The sequence below is a fragment of the Teleopsis dalmanni genome, chromosome 1, assembly GCF_002237135.1.
Source record: "Teleopsis dalmanni isolate 2A chromosome 1, ASM223713v2, whole genome shotgun sequence".
NCBI classification, from domain to species: Eukaryota; Metazoa; Arthropoda; class Insecta; order Diptera; family Diopsidae; genus Teleopsis; species Teleopsis dalmanni.
In genome coordinates this window covers 18,387,037-18,403,775 of record NC_051846.1, presented here as the reverse complement: position 1 = coordinate 18,403,775, position 16,739 = coordinate 18,387,037, and the positions used below count along the sequence as shown (strand labels likewise).

Below are 16,739 nucleotides of genomic sequence, written 5' to 3'. Positions count from 1 at the left end.
TAGAAAACTGATTCTGATACATTCAACGATTCTAGAATAAGACACATGGGCGGCATGAGTTTTCGGATTTAGTTCCGTTTAATATAGCTTTATAAATGTATTTCACAATAAGATATAATTTTTTGCAGTGTACTAAATTTTTGTAAAGGTTTTCATTGTAACACGTGATTCAATTAAAATTGAAATATATTTAAAATTTTTTGATTTATGCAAATTTATTGCATTTACAAAATAAAACTTATACTATTGTTTAGATAGTAAATTTTTTAGAATTGATAAAAGCGGGAAAAAGATAGTTGCCGTCTCTTATTTGCATCAGAATATAATTATATAATAAAACTTAGTTGGCGTGCTTTAATGGCAGGTATAGATTACGTTACCTTATGTAAATATTATAGAATGTTATTATATTTAAAATAAAAATTATACATATTTCAAGTAATTTATTAATACACTACAGATCATGCATGAAGCTACATCGTATAAAGAAGTCATATCACTTTATTGGAAGATATTACACATATATATTGATATAGTACCTCAAAACATTGACCATATGAAGTTTTGCTATAGGGAAGTGAGCTATAGAAAGAAGCTCAAGAAAGCTATAGACTTCATCAATGAATTTTGCTGCACGTATGGGGGAAGAAGGGAAAAGTGCTTCATATTAGATTTATCATTGTTTAGCTTATGCATAACTTTGATAAACATAGGTTAGGAATTACCTTGCTTCAGGATCAAAGTCAATTGCAAGATCTCTTCAAGAAGTGTCTTATTGTTATTTATTGCATTTTAAATTTAATTACAAAATGCAGAAATCCTTTTCTATTGCGTGCTAACTCTTTCAGTTGATTTAATTATTTACCTGTCTTTGAGCTCACAGTTCTTTTCTATGCGATTCTACGACACCTTTGAAATTTCTGAACTTGAAAATTCCATTCGGTAACATGTTAAGATGTGTCACTTGTTTGGATTGGATGTGTGGTGCAGACTGTGAAGGTTCTCCGTATTTAGTGAGTACAACAACAAAATAATTTAAACAATAATGCAAACTCCTGAGGTTTTGCCTCTTGTTCTTCCTACTGATTGAGTTAAGTAGTACCTAAATTCTTTTCTTTTGAGATCATTTACGGTTTACAATTTTAAATATTAAAATAGATCATGCTCGAACAATAAATCTATTAATTTTGTCTAAAAAAATTTGATTTGCTTTGAAAAATTTTAAAATTCTTTTGACAAATGCACTCACAGTGCAAGAATAAGATAAGATAAAAATAAAAAGATGCTTTTATTCATTATGTACTCTATTGAGGAAACATAATTCCTCAAAATTGTCAAGAATGTTAATTTTAAAGAATAAGAATCACATAAAACTTTCTATTTAAGATATATCGTAGGTCTTAGAAAATTATAGTATTAGTCGTGTTTGTATATGCATCAGTGCTTAAATTCATACTTCCAGAAGTTACAATGCAAATCAATATTATATGTATGGGCCCATACTTCTTCATATTTCTATGTATGTCATTTGATATCTGAATATCTTGTACGGAAATAGCGCAAGCGGTTATGTGTAATATTTCTCATATAAAAAGTAAGCGCATTATTTTTTAAAATTATGGATCATATGTTTTTTTTATCAATTTAGAAAACGCATCGGCTTAGACATTCACTGTAGCGTTCATTAATAAATTATAATTTTTTCATTCACATTGAACTTCCGACTTTACTATCATTCAGAGTTTATTGAACAAAAAATTTCATTTTAAATTTAAAATTGTTTAATTTTATTGCACTTCAAATTCGGAATATTTATTATTAGCGATATTATTCACAGCATCACAGCGTCACGACATCATTAGTTCCCCGCGATATAATTAAAAATGGCAAATTACGAACGAACACCTTTTCACAATTAAAGTAGCAAAGATACCAGACCAGATGCAGTATTCATAATTAGAATTCTAGAAAAAAGTGCTAAACTAAGTTCCGTTGAGTAAGAAACCTTGATCAACGTGTCATTCAAGTGACTACCGATGCACCCCTCCCTTGGTGCATAACTAATAGTTAGAAAGGTTAACCACTAATTGCGCTCATTCGCCGTTTTAAATTTACTTTTTTATGGATATTTGAATTTTTTGCAGTTCATTTATCTGCTGTTTAGTTTTTTATGGGAATTGCACACAAAAAACAATTATGGAGACAATTCGAGATAACAATACAAAAATGGCGCTAGTGCATTTCCGATGTTGACACGTGTTGCAAATTTGTTGTTTCACGAACGGTAATGGCAACAATGCAACGAGACGGCAACGAGACGGCAAGAAGAAGGCATTGTATGTAAACATTGACGCTGTGGCGATCCACGCAACAATTACAGATGTCAAAAGTCAAACACTTTTCCAGCTCGGAATTTTAAACAAATGCAAATGAATGTTTACTCATGTGCATTATGAGTGAGCAGTGAGCAGTGAGCAGTGAGCAGTTGTTGTACAAAACTTATACTTTTAAAATTTATTTCAAATATTGTTTTTTAATTTTGTGTCTTTGAAAATTTTTTATATTTATTGCGCATTGTTGATTGCTTGTTTTAATTTGTTTATATTTTTTGCACTTATTTTTTTGTTTATTTTATTTTTCTTTTTTTTTCACCGATTTCTTCATGCGGAAAACTATAATTCAAGCAATAAATTAATTTTTAGTTTTTTTCTGTGTCAGCGTTTAATTAAACAAATTAACAATAATCGCATATGAAGCCTCTGTGCCGTCAGCATTATTTAATTTATATTTGTGTAATAATACATTTCACCAAAGCGAATAATTATTCAAATAATATCGACCAGCTCTTCTTAATTTAAGCCAATAAGATAACAAATATCACTGCGACGTTTGACTGTAAACATTTGTGCCCACTCCTTTGATTTACAACTCAACAATTGCCAACGTTGTGCGCAATAATGTATCAATTTGTTGACACAACATTGTTGAGTTGCGCTACATAATCAAGTTCAAGTACAACATGTAGCTGCTCCTCATGTTGCTCAACATTTAGTTTAATGAACTCAAAGCACCCAGTAGGAAATTTCTTAAATGATGCGTGTGTGCTGTGTTGTACATTTGTACACAACACATTTGGTATTCTTCTTATAAATATATGAGTCAAATACACATTCAAAAGGGGAGTTTTTTTCTCGATTATTAAGTATTATTTTTGATAAAATTGTTTAAAATCAAACAATTAATTCCATAGAAATTCACTAGATTATAGCGAAATAATGTGTATTTTTACAGTAATATATGACATAGATATGATAAATTGATTGTAGGTAGAATAATGTATACCCGTATATCGTCTCTAATTATTTAATCAATTTACATTAAATAAAACATCGGTTAGTAAAAGTCACATATGAATTTATTTCATTTTAAATGATTTTTTTTTTAATTTTCGTTAAAATTAAAATCGATTAAAAAATTGATTCTGAATTTTATGGTTATTAATATCATAATAAAATAGATTTAATAAACTGATATACTAGAAGAATAGAATTTCTTATAAATAACTAAACTTAGAAATTGATTTATATTTAATATAAGAAATTAATGCATATTAATGCATTAATAACTTTTAAATGACTATTCTTCATGTTTTAATAACTTTATTGGGGTTTTTCGTACAATAAATGATAACAAGCGTGCAATTAAAGTTTATTTTGTTTTATTTAGAAATAAGAAAAAATTATTCGTTGCGGCACTATTTTCGAAACTGATATGTTTAAATCGATTCATTATCTGGATTAATATTCAATTACTTATAAAATATAACTCAATCCAATTGATTAGAAAAATATATTTATTACCATTTACATCTTATAATAATATGTAATATTTATTATTTTATGAGCAATCAATTTTTAATAGTGTTTTTGCAGGCTTGTTTGTAAAATTTTTTGTTGCTGTTAAAAATAAAAATTAAAAAAGGAAATCACGATTTGTTTTACAATAACTTTTATTTATAAAAATTATATATTTATAATATTTTATTTATAAAGGCATTATTAGGAAACTAAATATTATATTAAAACACCAATCAATATACTAAATATCTTCAATGTTTTAGGAAGTTATGCAAATATTACCCTCTGTTTTTCAGAGGTTAGTAGCTATTTAAAGATTAGCAAACGCCTAATAATTTTCAGGTGATTCTTAAAAGCTTCCTTATCTTTATAAATTAGAACTTATGGTGATATTCCTCCGAACAAGCAGACTTTGCAGAGTCGGTGTTCACACTAATTAATGTAATTAAAGAGCTATCATTAATAAACATCTTTAAATAAAGGACTGTGGACGGCAGAATCATACAATATATTTGATATAAATTCCAGCAAACACTATTGCTGATATAGAAAAATAGAAGTGATTTATGGGTTAGAATTGGAGCTTCTTACCATATTTACATTTGAATTGCACTAATATTTTATTTTTGTAAATAAAAGATTTAACTCTTCAGGTTCACCTTTTATATTTCTTATAATGAGATCTTTTAATGAAACTATTGTATTACGGATTTAAAATAAGTTGCATGATAACCGCCAAATTTTTCCATACTTATGAAATTACAGATAGCATTTTCATTTCAGGACGATTTAAATTGGCAAAACAAATTATATAGTTAAAACGAGCTACTTAATTAGTATCATCACTTCATAGTATTTGCAAAACCATCAATACTCCAGACCTACTTCTACCTCACAATCAATTTGGTTAGCAGATTGTTACAATTACTTGAGACTCGCAACATATCTAAAAATGATAGTTACAACTATAGTTGCATATTGATCGCCTCAACAGAATTTTCTAGGCTTAAATTTTGGCTTGCTAAATTAAGAATGATTGGTAATTATCATTAATAATTTAAAATCCGTTCTCTCTTTAAATATCAGCGAATCAATGATATAATGAGAAATAGATCTAAAATATCCCAGCAATTAGGAGGTAGACATTTGGATTTAAATTATATAAACATTAAATGACTAATAATATAGTTTTTATTATGACATTGTGTAAAATATATCAGAGAAAAACATTTAGAGAAGAAGAATTAAATCTATTTACAGACATATATCATATATTTGCTCAAATAAGACTGTACGAGTGGTGTTCGGTTGATATATATCTGAGCTATTATAACAGTTGATATTAAAAATTAAAATTTCTTTGATTTAATTTCTAAACTGTGAAGTGTCAACAGTCGAAAGCAATATCCCTCGTAGTACTCAGTAAATTGCACAAATTTGTAGTTTCCTCATTTACGTGAAGTACGTGCTTGGGACGAAAATGTACAAAAATTTGCAAATTTGATAATTTCAGCGCCATTTACGACATTATAAACACATTCATTATATGTCATATCATTGTGGATCTCACGGTCATAGAAACCAAAACGGCATTTGCGCTGATTTACACTCTGAACTGAAAAAATAACAACAATTCAAGTCAAATTCCTCTTCAACGAATTGAAATAACGAGCGTCAACTGCGCGCGCCATTATTTTTACCGCAACTGTTGCCACCGCTCTGATCTACGTTAAATGTAAATATATGAATATATTTAACTCTCAGTTCTGTTGCAGTGTAATTCCCATTAGTTGCAATTTCAGAGCAAGATACATACATTTTGTAAAAACACCAAATCAAAAGTCGCTTGTTTTCGTATTCAGCAATTTTGGCAATTGGCGAGCAGCACGAGTTTTCTGAGACACTGCCCCAGTGGAGAATGCCGCCATCTAGCTGTGAACACACAAATTACATATTTGTTTCTGAAATAATCATTCAACCATAAAATATTAACATATATATTTGTTTTTATTTGCATTTACATGATTTTATTAAATTTACTATTGTATTTTATTTTGAATGTATCCGAAAATTTGCCTCCAATAGAAACGAAATATATTAGATATTAATTAAAAAGTAACCGGTTACTGTTGGTAGGCGATAATTTTGTTCAGCACTTTTTAGTTAGCACTTTTCTGTTTTTAATTAATTATTAACTGTTATAAGGATATTTTTATTTTAATGTGCTTATTTGAGTTAAGTTAAGCACTGACCGATTACATCAACGGAATGAAAGGGTTTATATCGTTCTTGGTATACTTGGCATTTTTTACTTGGTACTTGCTTATTAGTTAACATGCTTTTTTAGTTGATTAAATTAGCCTTTGCTGTTTAACTGCCAGTATATGGGGGTAGTAACGTATATCAGTACTTCTTATGTGCCATTGTGCTTATATAATATCTTTAAGAACTTTAATTTTGAAGCCTTGAATTATATGATTGTTCTTTCTTACCTGCGCATAGTTGTCTTCGATTATATCAGACAAGTTATAATATTTGATTGTATTAAATCAATTTTTTATATATAGTTAGTTTAAAGTTATTAACTTAATAAGCCAATCTATCTTTGATCGTATCCTTCACTTTAGTTTCTTCTTCTTCTTGCTGTCCTTTTCTCCTAAGTGGAGCATAGAGCCTCGCTGCTTTAACTAGAAGAATTTGTTCTTCGACGATGGTAATTTTTAATATTTTATAGAAAAGGAATATAAGCCATCTTTTTGAACTTCCTTCTATATCTTCTTCGTTGGAAGTTTACAGTGGTTTTGGTCGTTTCTCATTGATTTGTGAATGACAAGAATTCTGTGTCATCAGCAAATATAGCTAAAGTAGAGTTTGTTGCGATGTGAAGATCTCGTCCCTTATGAAAGTTCGGTATGAATTTTTTGGAAATTCACGTGCACAACTAAATAACTCTAATTGTAGTAGACTAACAATTTTAACGTCGATGGAGAACAAGTCTCTACAAAAATCTTATTCGAATCTTAATATTTTATTAATGATTTTCTTTCTTTTATCTGATAGATATTGAGTTTAATTTAATTGATAAGATTTGTTTTTAGTTTTAATATATATATAAACAAGACTAACAAAATAGTGTTGTTAATAAGTTACAACTACGGGTAATGAAGTACTGAGTAAATATCGTAATATTTCGCTTCGAATTTTTTACATTTCTGATCAAGTTAAATTTTTGTTGATCTTCAATGCATTTAACTAAACACTTAAATCAGTTAAGTTCTAATTGCTTTAAGTTTCTTTATATTTACATTTACATTTCTTAATAAATTTTTAAAAAGCGCATTGTACTCGATCTGTTCGAACACAAATTTGTTAAGGTCAAATTATACACAACGCTGGTTTTATCACTCGAACGACGTTCGGAGCACAATTTTGCCATTAAAAACCCAGAAACTCAAATTTGGTCAAGCAAAAATAAATTAGAAACGCTTTTGACATTTGCTCATTTTACTCAGTTTTTTTTCATTGCGCGATATTTATTGTTGTAATTTTATTGTACTATATTTTATACAATATATATATATGTATATATATAGTTTATAGAACAATTATTTTGTTTTCTGTTCCGCACATAAGTGGGTGCACTGCTGTGTCGTGATTTGAACGTTCGCTCGGTCGCTCATTTGAAAAATATTTTTTTCGAGTTCAACACATTCTGGATTCAATTTTCGAAGCGTATATGTCGAGCAGCTATTTCAATAGTAGTTTATCGGAGTCGTCACTCAAGAGCAAGAGCAAGCAGCAAGCTGAACGCCTCAAAACCGCCAAAAAATCCACGGTCACGGCCAGAACAAGAATTAAGCACTTTTGCAATTGGCGAAAATCGTAGTTTACCGTTGCACCAATACGACGTCTCTTTTAAAACACGGGAAACGCGATTGTCCGCAGCAGCGCTTGCGCGACGAAACTTGAAGATGTCCTTAAAAGGTGTTGGACCACCGCCAGCTCCCTCGGCTGGAGCTGCTGCAGCAATAGCAAAGGCAAGTTCAAATGAAGAAATGAGTTGTAAGGCGTAATAGAAAAATAAAATATTTTTATGGTTCGATGATTTTAATTAAAAAAAATCTAATTATTCTGTGGAAAGATGGGAAACAAAACAAAAAGTTAAAATCAAAAAAAAGATGATAGATGAGAAAAAACAATACGAAAATCAAAGTCACTGCAAAACAAAATTGAGTGTTTATTGTGCAAGTACTAAAGTACTAAAGAAGTACTAAAAATCCTTTCAAGCGACAGTGACACATTAAAAATGTCTTGTGGCTCAAGGATTAGTGATACTACTCTCTGGTAGTAATAGTGGATGATTTTGATTCTGATGACTCTGCTTAAGAATATTAATAACTGATAAATATTGATAATGTATGTTATGAAGTGAATATATAGTGAATTCAAAAGTTCATATAATTCAATTAAAATTTGTATATATCTTATGACAAAGACATTGACATCGGAGATATATTTATACGCCCTCAATGCAAGTACGACTTATTTTATTACTCGTAGTTATTTTCACAAAAACTTAGCAAAGCATAACTGAAGTCGGTTATCGATCTCACAATTTACGTGATTAGTTTACGTGATTGAATATGTTCCTAATCAGTTTACAAACCTGGCTAGGTGGAAGTTATAAAGACTATTCCGAGAGTAGTGAGTATGCCATATGGCACATTATGATAAACTTAAAAATGAAATTATCTGGGATGTGTTAGTACAGAGAGTATACAAGCAATTCACTATTACGGATATTAAGGAAAGAGAATCGTAGACTTATAAACTTCCGTTAGGCGATAGGTATTGAATTGACGGGTCGACTTTCCTTACATTTCGTATATTTCTCATAACTATGAGATTTTTATGATTATAATTTTGTGATATGTTGTGTGATTGTTAACAACATATGATCTGAACAAAAAACCCACAACAAGACTATCCTATTGTACATTTATTTACACAAAGATTTAAAACATAATAGTGAAATATAAGCCCTTATATATGACAATACTTTATTATTGTTATTGTTTGTATGTATGTATGTCTGCATATATAGGTATGAATGTAAGTAAGTATGAATTTGGCTGAAATATTATAAAGAATTTTGAAATTCTAGTTCAAGTACAGAGAACTATCAACCAATTTTCTAATATTTTGCAACACGTTTTACAATTGTCAAGTTGTCAAAGACTTAGTGTTTATAGAGTAGTGATCTAAATTATTATTAGACTACTAATATGGGAGTAGATTTGAAAGCTTAATTGGGTTGTCTGGTTTGGGTGCTGTTGTAACTATTTTTGGTGCTTTATCGTAAACTTTCGTATTACTGCACCTACAGATTCGATTTTCAAGTCTCAATGGGGATCAGTATTACTAATGAATCACGTACGCTCCGTGACTAAATTTCTTAAAACTTTGTTTTAGATATTTTGGATATATGAATAGACGATATTTTGTTGCACTTTCCCATAACTGGATTCCATACGTCCACACCGGAGCTAAGACTTGCTTGTATATTGCCTAGAGAGACGGGCAATTTTTTCCCAAACTTGTTTTTAGTCCAACTTGTTTTTTCTTTATATGTTTTTTCCATTTCAACTTTACATCCAAGTTCATGCCAAGGCAATTAGCTGCATTTGAGTATGGTATTCGAGCACTGGACATAGTTATTGACAAATAGTCGATTTTTTTGTTTATGAAATTTTCATGGATGGATTTCATTTGGTTGATCTCAATTTTCCATTTTTAAGTCAAACTAATAATTTGATTTATGGTATGTCGCGTTGCTTCTGTTGATTCCTTTCAAAAGATTTCAATTAGTAGGGATTGCTGTATCATCTGTAAATGTGGCAATGACACTTTCTGGTTTTAGGTAATTCTAAATACTTCAGTCAAAAGGAACTATACACCAATTTGAAACGAAATCAAACATCTTCTTTGGTTGAAATTTTGTTCCTTTGCAAGTAATGCAATTAATAAAACGGTTGACAATTCAATATTGTACGTTGCTGATTGCTTGATTTTTTAAAAAGTTGAACAAGACAATAAAAATATTATTAACTATTGTGATTGTAAAAATCTCAGTATGTGTGGTTAATTAATTTCAATTAAAATTACGTAGCCAAGTCGGTGAGATACAATTGAACTTTGCTCCTCGAATTTAGCACGTGAGTAGTGGGAAATCGTGGCGCTTATCTATATCAGAACTAGTCATTTTAGCATAAAACACATGAAAAGAATAAAAATAAAAACTATCAGAAAAAGTTATTAACAATAAAAGCGAAAAGTCTGAAAAATCTAAAAGATCTGAAAAATCTCGTGTGGCATTTTAGCACATTTTTTACCACGGAAATTCCGCATCTGCCGAGCGTGTGAGATATTTTAATTTGAATAGAAAATGCGAAATAAAAAATGGAACGATAAACCATATATAAATTTTTAAATTTGTTATTGAACTTGAATTTTTAAATTTCGATTCATAAAAATGTATTAAATTTTAATTTTGAATGAAAATTTCCATGTGTTGTGATAGGGTTGCCCATCAAAGATACTTAGTTACTCATAGCCATCATATCGCATATTTGATTTTTAATTAAATAATTAGATCAAACTTTCCTATAGTTGTATTACTATACTTTCCATACGATTAATTGGATTGAATGAAGCACAAATGATGATAGAATTTAAACAGATGTCGTAGTATTCTATTGAAAACTTTCCATTAAACATTTTAAACACAATATACAATATTATAAAGCAGTTTTTATCTATTGCTTATTTACGTATAAAAACTAATTGAAGACAAAAAAAATGTCTCAGGTGCATCCCTAACCACATTATTGTTGAGGTTGGCAGAGATTGCCTTGTTCTCAATCTAAAGTTAAGCTATTTTAATTGAGTTCAGCTGCATGAATACCCTGAATTCATGTTTAATTTTTATTATTTAAGATGAAAACTGCGAAACATATATGTGAGTACAAGTAAATTTTTACAAACAACTAAGCATGTTTGTTTGGCATTTTTTGTTGTCCACTCTGCAGCATGATGCAGTAATAATAATCTTATATCCATAACCCATATAATAAAAAGAAATTATTTCTTAAATCGATTACAGGAACAGGAATAAGAAAACATATACTGGAAAGTCTTGTTTATAAACCTTCAAATGTGGTACTTTGTAAGCATCGGAACGTGACCGACATAAGTCACCAATAAAACAACCCAATAACCCAATGAATTTTACAGATGCAAGGAAATGCGTCTACATTTCTTAATTTAAATATTTAATTAGAGATAATGTAACCGTTATATATCTTTTTAAATTAACTTCTTTCTGAAGAAATAGTTCACTGTACAACTGCCTGTATGGCAAATGTTAGTGGATTAGGTCACTACTTGTCTAATAATCTTGTGTTATTATAAAATTTAGTTCGAAAATAGTTTTCGTTATTAGCTAATATGTCATAAAAATATTTATAATGATTATATAGTATTAGTAGTAGTAAAAATAGTATCACAGCTTTGAAGTTAAATGAAAACCATTTCTTAATTATGCAGTTCATTCATTATTTGTTTAAGCTTTTGCATCTCTTGGGTTGCGTATACGTCAGAGATGCCTTTGTTTTGGTTCTTACATGCTACGTCATATACGTTTTTGTTTTGATGAGAAAAATCTTTAAGATATTTTAAAATTTCAAAAATTTGTTTGTGGAATGACTAAAAAAAAAGTACTGATCAAATTGATTTAAAAATTTTTATGATGGAGCAATTTTTTTTTTGTTTTTTTTTTGTGGTTAAAAGTGATCTATGCCAAATAGTAAATAAAAATTTTCTTTTTATTTCATTTCATAATGCAAATTTTTGAGGAAAAAAAGAATAAATTTAAATTTTTTACGACTGCCCACGTTTTTTGTAGCTACACTCTTGAGTGATGTTTACTGATTGATTTCAATAAAGAAAATCTGCTGTTTAAGTTCGTACATTTTTGGACAGGAAATCTACTTGTTGATTAAAAAAACTTAAATAATTTTGAATTTTTAAAAACAAAAAATTAATGATTCCTCTCATATATAATAATATTTTGAATCATTGAAAGTAGATAAAATGCATACAGATTGTACACTAATAGATAATCACTGAAAGTAGGGATCACATATAAGATTTTGTTTAACGAAAAAAGTTCGATTAACGATAATATATATCTACTATTTAAGACAAATATTAATAACTATTTGCATAGATATGTGTCATTTTACATTAGCGGAAACTTCTTTATAAAAGCTTTACAAGTATATTATTATACAATTGCTCTCTTAACAAAAGCTGTTCATATCAAGATGACTCCACAGCCAAGTACTAGTATTAGTAGCATTCTGTGTTTTTTAAGATGCAAGATCCACTCAACTATTACTACCAAGATTCGCAAACTAAACACTTTAGAGCATCTACGTATCACGATTTCATGGTTTCGGCACCATCCATCAACTTTAATTTCGAATTATTCGTACATATATTGCTTTCCGTGTTATGGAATATAAAAAGTAAACAACCTGTAAACGAAGTGAACATCGCTGCTATATAAAATACTCCTCAAAAGAAACTCATATTCAAATGTGCTGCTGTTAGATTTATATTCATTCCGTGCTATAAAACATGTTATGGTATATCCAATAATGAAAAATGACAAGTCATTTTAATATATAATTGTTTTAAATAGAAATAGGAAGGAAAAGAAGTATGAGCAATATTAAAAACGATATATTGAAAAAATATAGTAAAGTATTATCAATTATTTTCATATAAAAGTGTTGAAAACATTCTTTATAATAAATCTAGAAAGACCATGTATCAAAATTTCACAGTTTCACTGGAATTTACAAAAATATTACGGTAAAAACATTAAGGGTATATAATTACATTAAAGTAAATATTATTGCTTTCAGTGCGAAAATATGAACTATTTATAATAATTGAAAAACATATTTAATGAGAATTATAATTACATCTTTTATTTATGACTTCTACTAGTCAACTTAACCAAACCGTAACCGTAAGACGCCACTTACGCTTTGTTGCACATACGCCTATCGAAATGAACAACAGATTAACTGCAAAGACCTAAAAAACACTTTTGCAGTAATTCTGTCGTACACATCGAACAGACTTTACCATTAAATCAATTATATACCACCCGTCTTTTATCAAAATATAATTTTAAAGTATGTAAGAATTATAAAGTGAATTATAAAATACAACTACTTGTACAGAAGTATTTTGTAAATTTTTTTAGATTAGTCACTATATTGCTGACTGGCCTTATTTTCTATTATTATTTTTAGTGCTATTAGCTATGACTTTAGTATGCTTTTGATGTTATTTGTAAAATTTTTTTGTGTTCGCGTTTGATAATTTCAACTAAATGTACATATTAAGTCGTTGACTGTAGGGATCTTAGGCTGATATCTTAAACAATTATATTTATTTTGAGAAAGTCTAATTAGTCTAAGTCTTTAAAAAAAATCAAAATGTATAAATATTGTCAATCAAACTACTCGCTTCGTAAAAAAATAGCTATGAGAAATTATATTAATTAGCTCCAAATATTTCAAAGAAGTAGAAACGTAAACTTCACTTGCAATGTTTCTTAGGTTGTAATAATCTATATGGGCTGAGGTAATTACACCTCGAAAATGTAGACACAATAATTTTATTTTAAAGACATGGAAATAGAAATCGTTATAGGAATGAATGCGAAATTATCTTTTATAGTCTATATATATTGTACAATATATTTTATTTTTGGGTAATTTCAAAATTTTAAAATGGACATACATAGTACCTACGTAAATTGCTTCTCCCTCGTAAAATAATTTGGCAGTACGCATAAATGCACTGCAAACCGAATTCTTAGTGCAAAAAATAGACAAAATATAAGAAAGAATTGGCTAAATTATAGGGAACTCTCTATGAGAATAAAATAAAATCTCTGTACTCATCGCAGATACACGTATATAGTACGATTTAGGTTGCTCTTGACTTTTGTTTGTGATATCGATGCAAAATTTATCTTTTCCCTATGCATATACCATACGTATGTACTTCACAAAGTTAAAAAAAACTATTAATCTTTTTAAATCGTTTTCGCAATGCGCACAAGCAATACAATTTAAATGATAAAATAATTTTTTTAAATTAATTTACGAACTCATTTTAAAATTTTTACAGAAAATCCCAACAGTTGCGTCGGGCTATGATATCGAACGTAACGGATCAAAGGATAACGCGAGCATAAACCAACCAACAAAGTATGTTTTAAATTTTTTATTTTGTGTTATTAAATAATATTTATATAAAGTATAATTAAACGGTTTATAAAAAGATATTATTACTATATGGTATATTTTCGAAAAACAAATCGGTTTAAAGAAAAAAGACTGCAATATTAAAAAATCGTAGTCGTAGTCGTAGTCGTTAGTCGTTAGTCGTAGATGCTAACTTTAATAATTTTATTGCAAAATAGTTAAGTGAAGAAGCAAACAAAATATATAAATTATTTAAAAACAAAATTTTAATAAACTAAAGACAAAATGTATAGAAATATTGAAAACGAATCCTCAACTTCAATGTTTGAAATGTATACTTCTTCGGATAGATTCATACGCTCGGATATGGCAGATGTACCGGCACAGCAGGCGGCAGGCTCGACATTGCCTTTAGTGATATCACGAAAAAAAGGCGGAGCGGAAGATGCTAGTGGCGATTATAATCCATTCGAACACCGGAATGTAGAGCATCCGACTTCGTAAGTATATTAATCCATTCTTGTTGTAAAAGAGTATTTTTTAATTAAAATTCATACGAACTCAAAAATAATTGCTGTGAGTAATGTTTGATTATAAACATTATTTTTAGTTATTTGCTATAGAACTAACTTAACTGACTTGCCATTGATTTGAAGGTAGTAAACAATCAATAAATAAATATAAAGTTAAATAAGTAGATATAAGATTATAGCAGTTATGATAAAACAGAAGTTTAGAAAATCCAAAAAAAATTTAGAGGTTTCAGAAGAGGCATTTCAGACTTACTTATATAGGAAGAAATATACCAAATGATCCATTTTGTCTGGCTAAAAATCGATTTTTTGAATAGTGATATTGGCTTAAATTTCTAAACGTACTTACTGCTCTTTTACCTATTACTTAATAATATATAAAAATTTATATATATAAATATTATATTATATAAACATATATTATATATACATATTATATTATATATACATATTATATTATATATACATATTATATTATATATACATATGAATATATATTAATGCGCTTGAATTCTTTTACTATGAATATACTCGAACTATAATATTTGGATTAAAAACCTTATATGTTCATATGCATTCAAGCTGCTTAAAGATGTTCGAGTTGCTTGAGGATGTTCGAACTTCGAACATAAAATTGGAAGTCTGCCTAAAATTACTAACAATTATAAATAATTATAATTGATAAATGTTCCGAAGTAATTACAGTAATAGCTCTCCTGTAATAAAGGCAAGTCTCTAACCAAACCCTGCCTTTCTAATGACACCAAAATATCTTTTGTCGCAAAGTTCTTGTTTATCGAGAAACTTGATTGGTTTTCTGGGAAAGTGATAAAAATAATCATCTCAATCGTGACTGAATAAGCTAATAAGATAAAAATTTTTTTTTGTATGATATAACGGTGACTGCTTTGTCATTAATAGCGAGGAAGCAATATACGTTCAGAGTTCTTCTTTCAAAATTTCTTTATGATAGTATATGATTATCTGTCAAATCATCATGTAATCCAAATCCGAACAGCAGTATCATACACTCCCTATTTTAAAATTTAATTAAAAGTCTGTACTAAATTAGGTTTGTTTGAATTACCCAGCACAAAAAAATTTATATTCTTTATAAAGTGTATTTTTACGGCTACAGTTTATATTGACTTCGATTTTGAGGTTTTGGAGTTTCTGGCACAAAACCTGTTTGTAGCATATGTATGAGTACTGTGCCTTGAAAGAGCTCTTAGTTCTTTGACAGACTTTCATATAGTAACTATGAATACATTTTATCCATTGAGGTCTTCTGATGTTGATGGCATGTTAATGAAGTGAGTGATTATATAAGCACATTCATTTCTAATGTATCGTGATTGTTCATCAAGACAAACATTTTTGTTTTGAAACCACTGAAATTATCTTAAGTACTAATCCGAAGTAAATATCTGACTACGTAACTGTTCTTTGCTATAGACACAAGTTAATAACATACAATACTTTACATAATAGTGACGTATCGATTTCCAGATAGGAAGGTAAGGGGATGGATCCTACTTTGAGAATATATTCTACAGACAGTATATTGTAAAATTATTAACAAAATAATTTTACATTATATTACATTCAATTATCTTTTGCGTTAATATTTGAACAAGAAGACCTAGACGTGCAAGGGAAAATGGGTTATGTTCAATATCTCAAGTTAGAAAACCCAAATCTAGGCATACCAGTCGTACGTTTTTTGCTTTAAATCAATAAACTGAAAGTTAAAATCTTCAACAAATAAAAAGGCCTTATTTCCCACACCTTCGATTTTCATTACAGTTAGGGCGTATGTCATTATCTTATGGGGCCTTGACTCTCTTTATATCATGAAATATCATTACGGATACACTGTAAGGAGAGGCATCATTACTTGATGAGTCCTTTTTACATATGAAGTATTTTTTTCTGAAAAGAGGGTTATGGGCAGTGGCGTAACTACAGGGAAGCAACTGGAAGCAACGCTTTCGGGCCCC

At 28.9% G+C, this 16,739-nt stretch overlaps 1 protein-coding gene across 5 annotated transcripts in view; it reads left to right on the top strand.

Moving 5' to 3' along the window:
• The window catches only part of LOC119671495 (proton-coupled amino acid transporter-like protein pathetic), a 50,283-nt gene that overhangs the window by 19,937 nt on the left and 13,607 nt on the right, over positions 1-16,739 (top strand). For 3 of the 5 annotated variants that reach the window (XM_038082145.1, XM_038082147.1, XM_038082144.1), the window contains 2 exons: positions 14,130-14,209; positions 14,557-14,706. In XM_038082145.1, coding sequence (XP_037938073.1) covers positions 14,130-14,209; positions 14,557-14,706 — 230 coding nt within the window. Of the gene's footprint in view, positions 1-7,495; positions 7,895-14,129; positions 14,210-14,556; positions 14,707-16,739 lie in introns of those variants that run through there. The other 2 variants (XM_038082148.1, XM_038082146.1) reach the window with 2 other exon arrangements.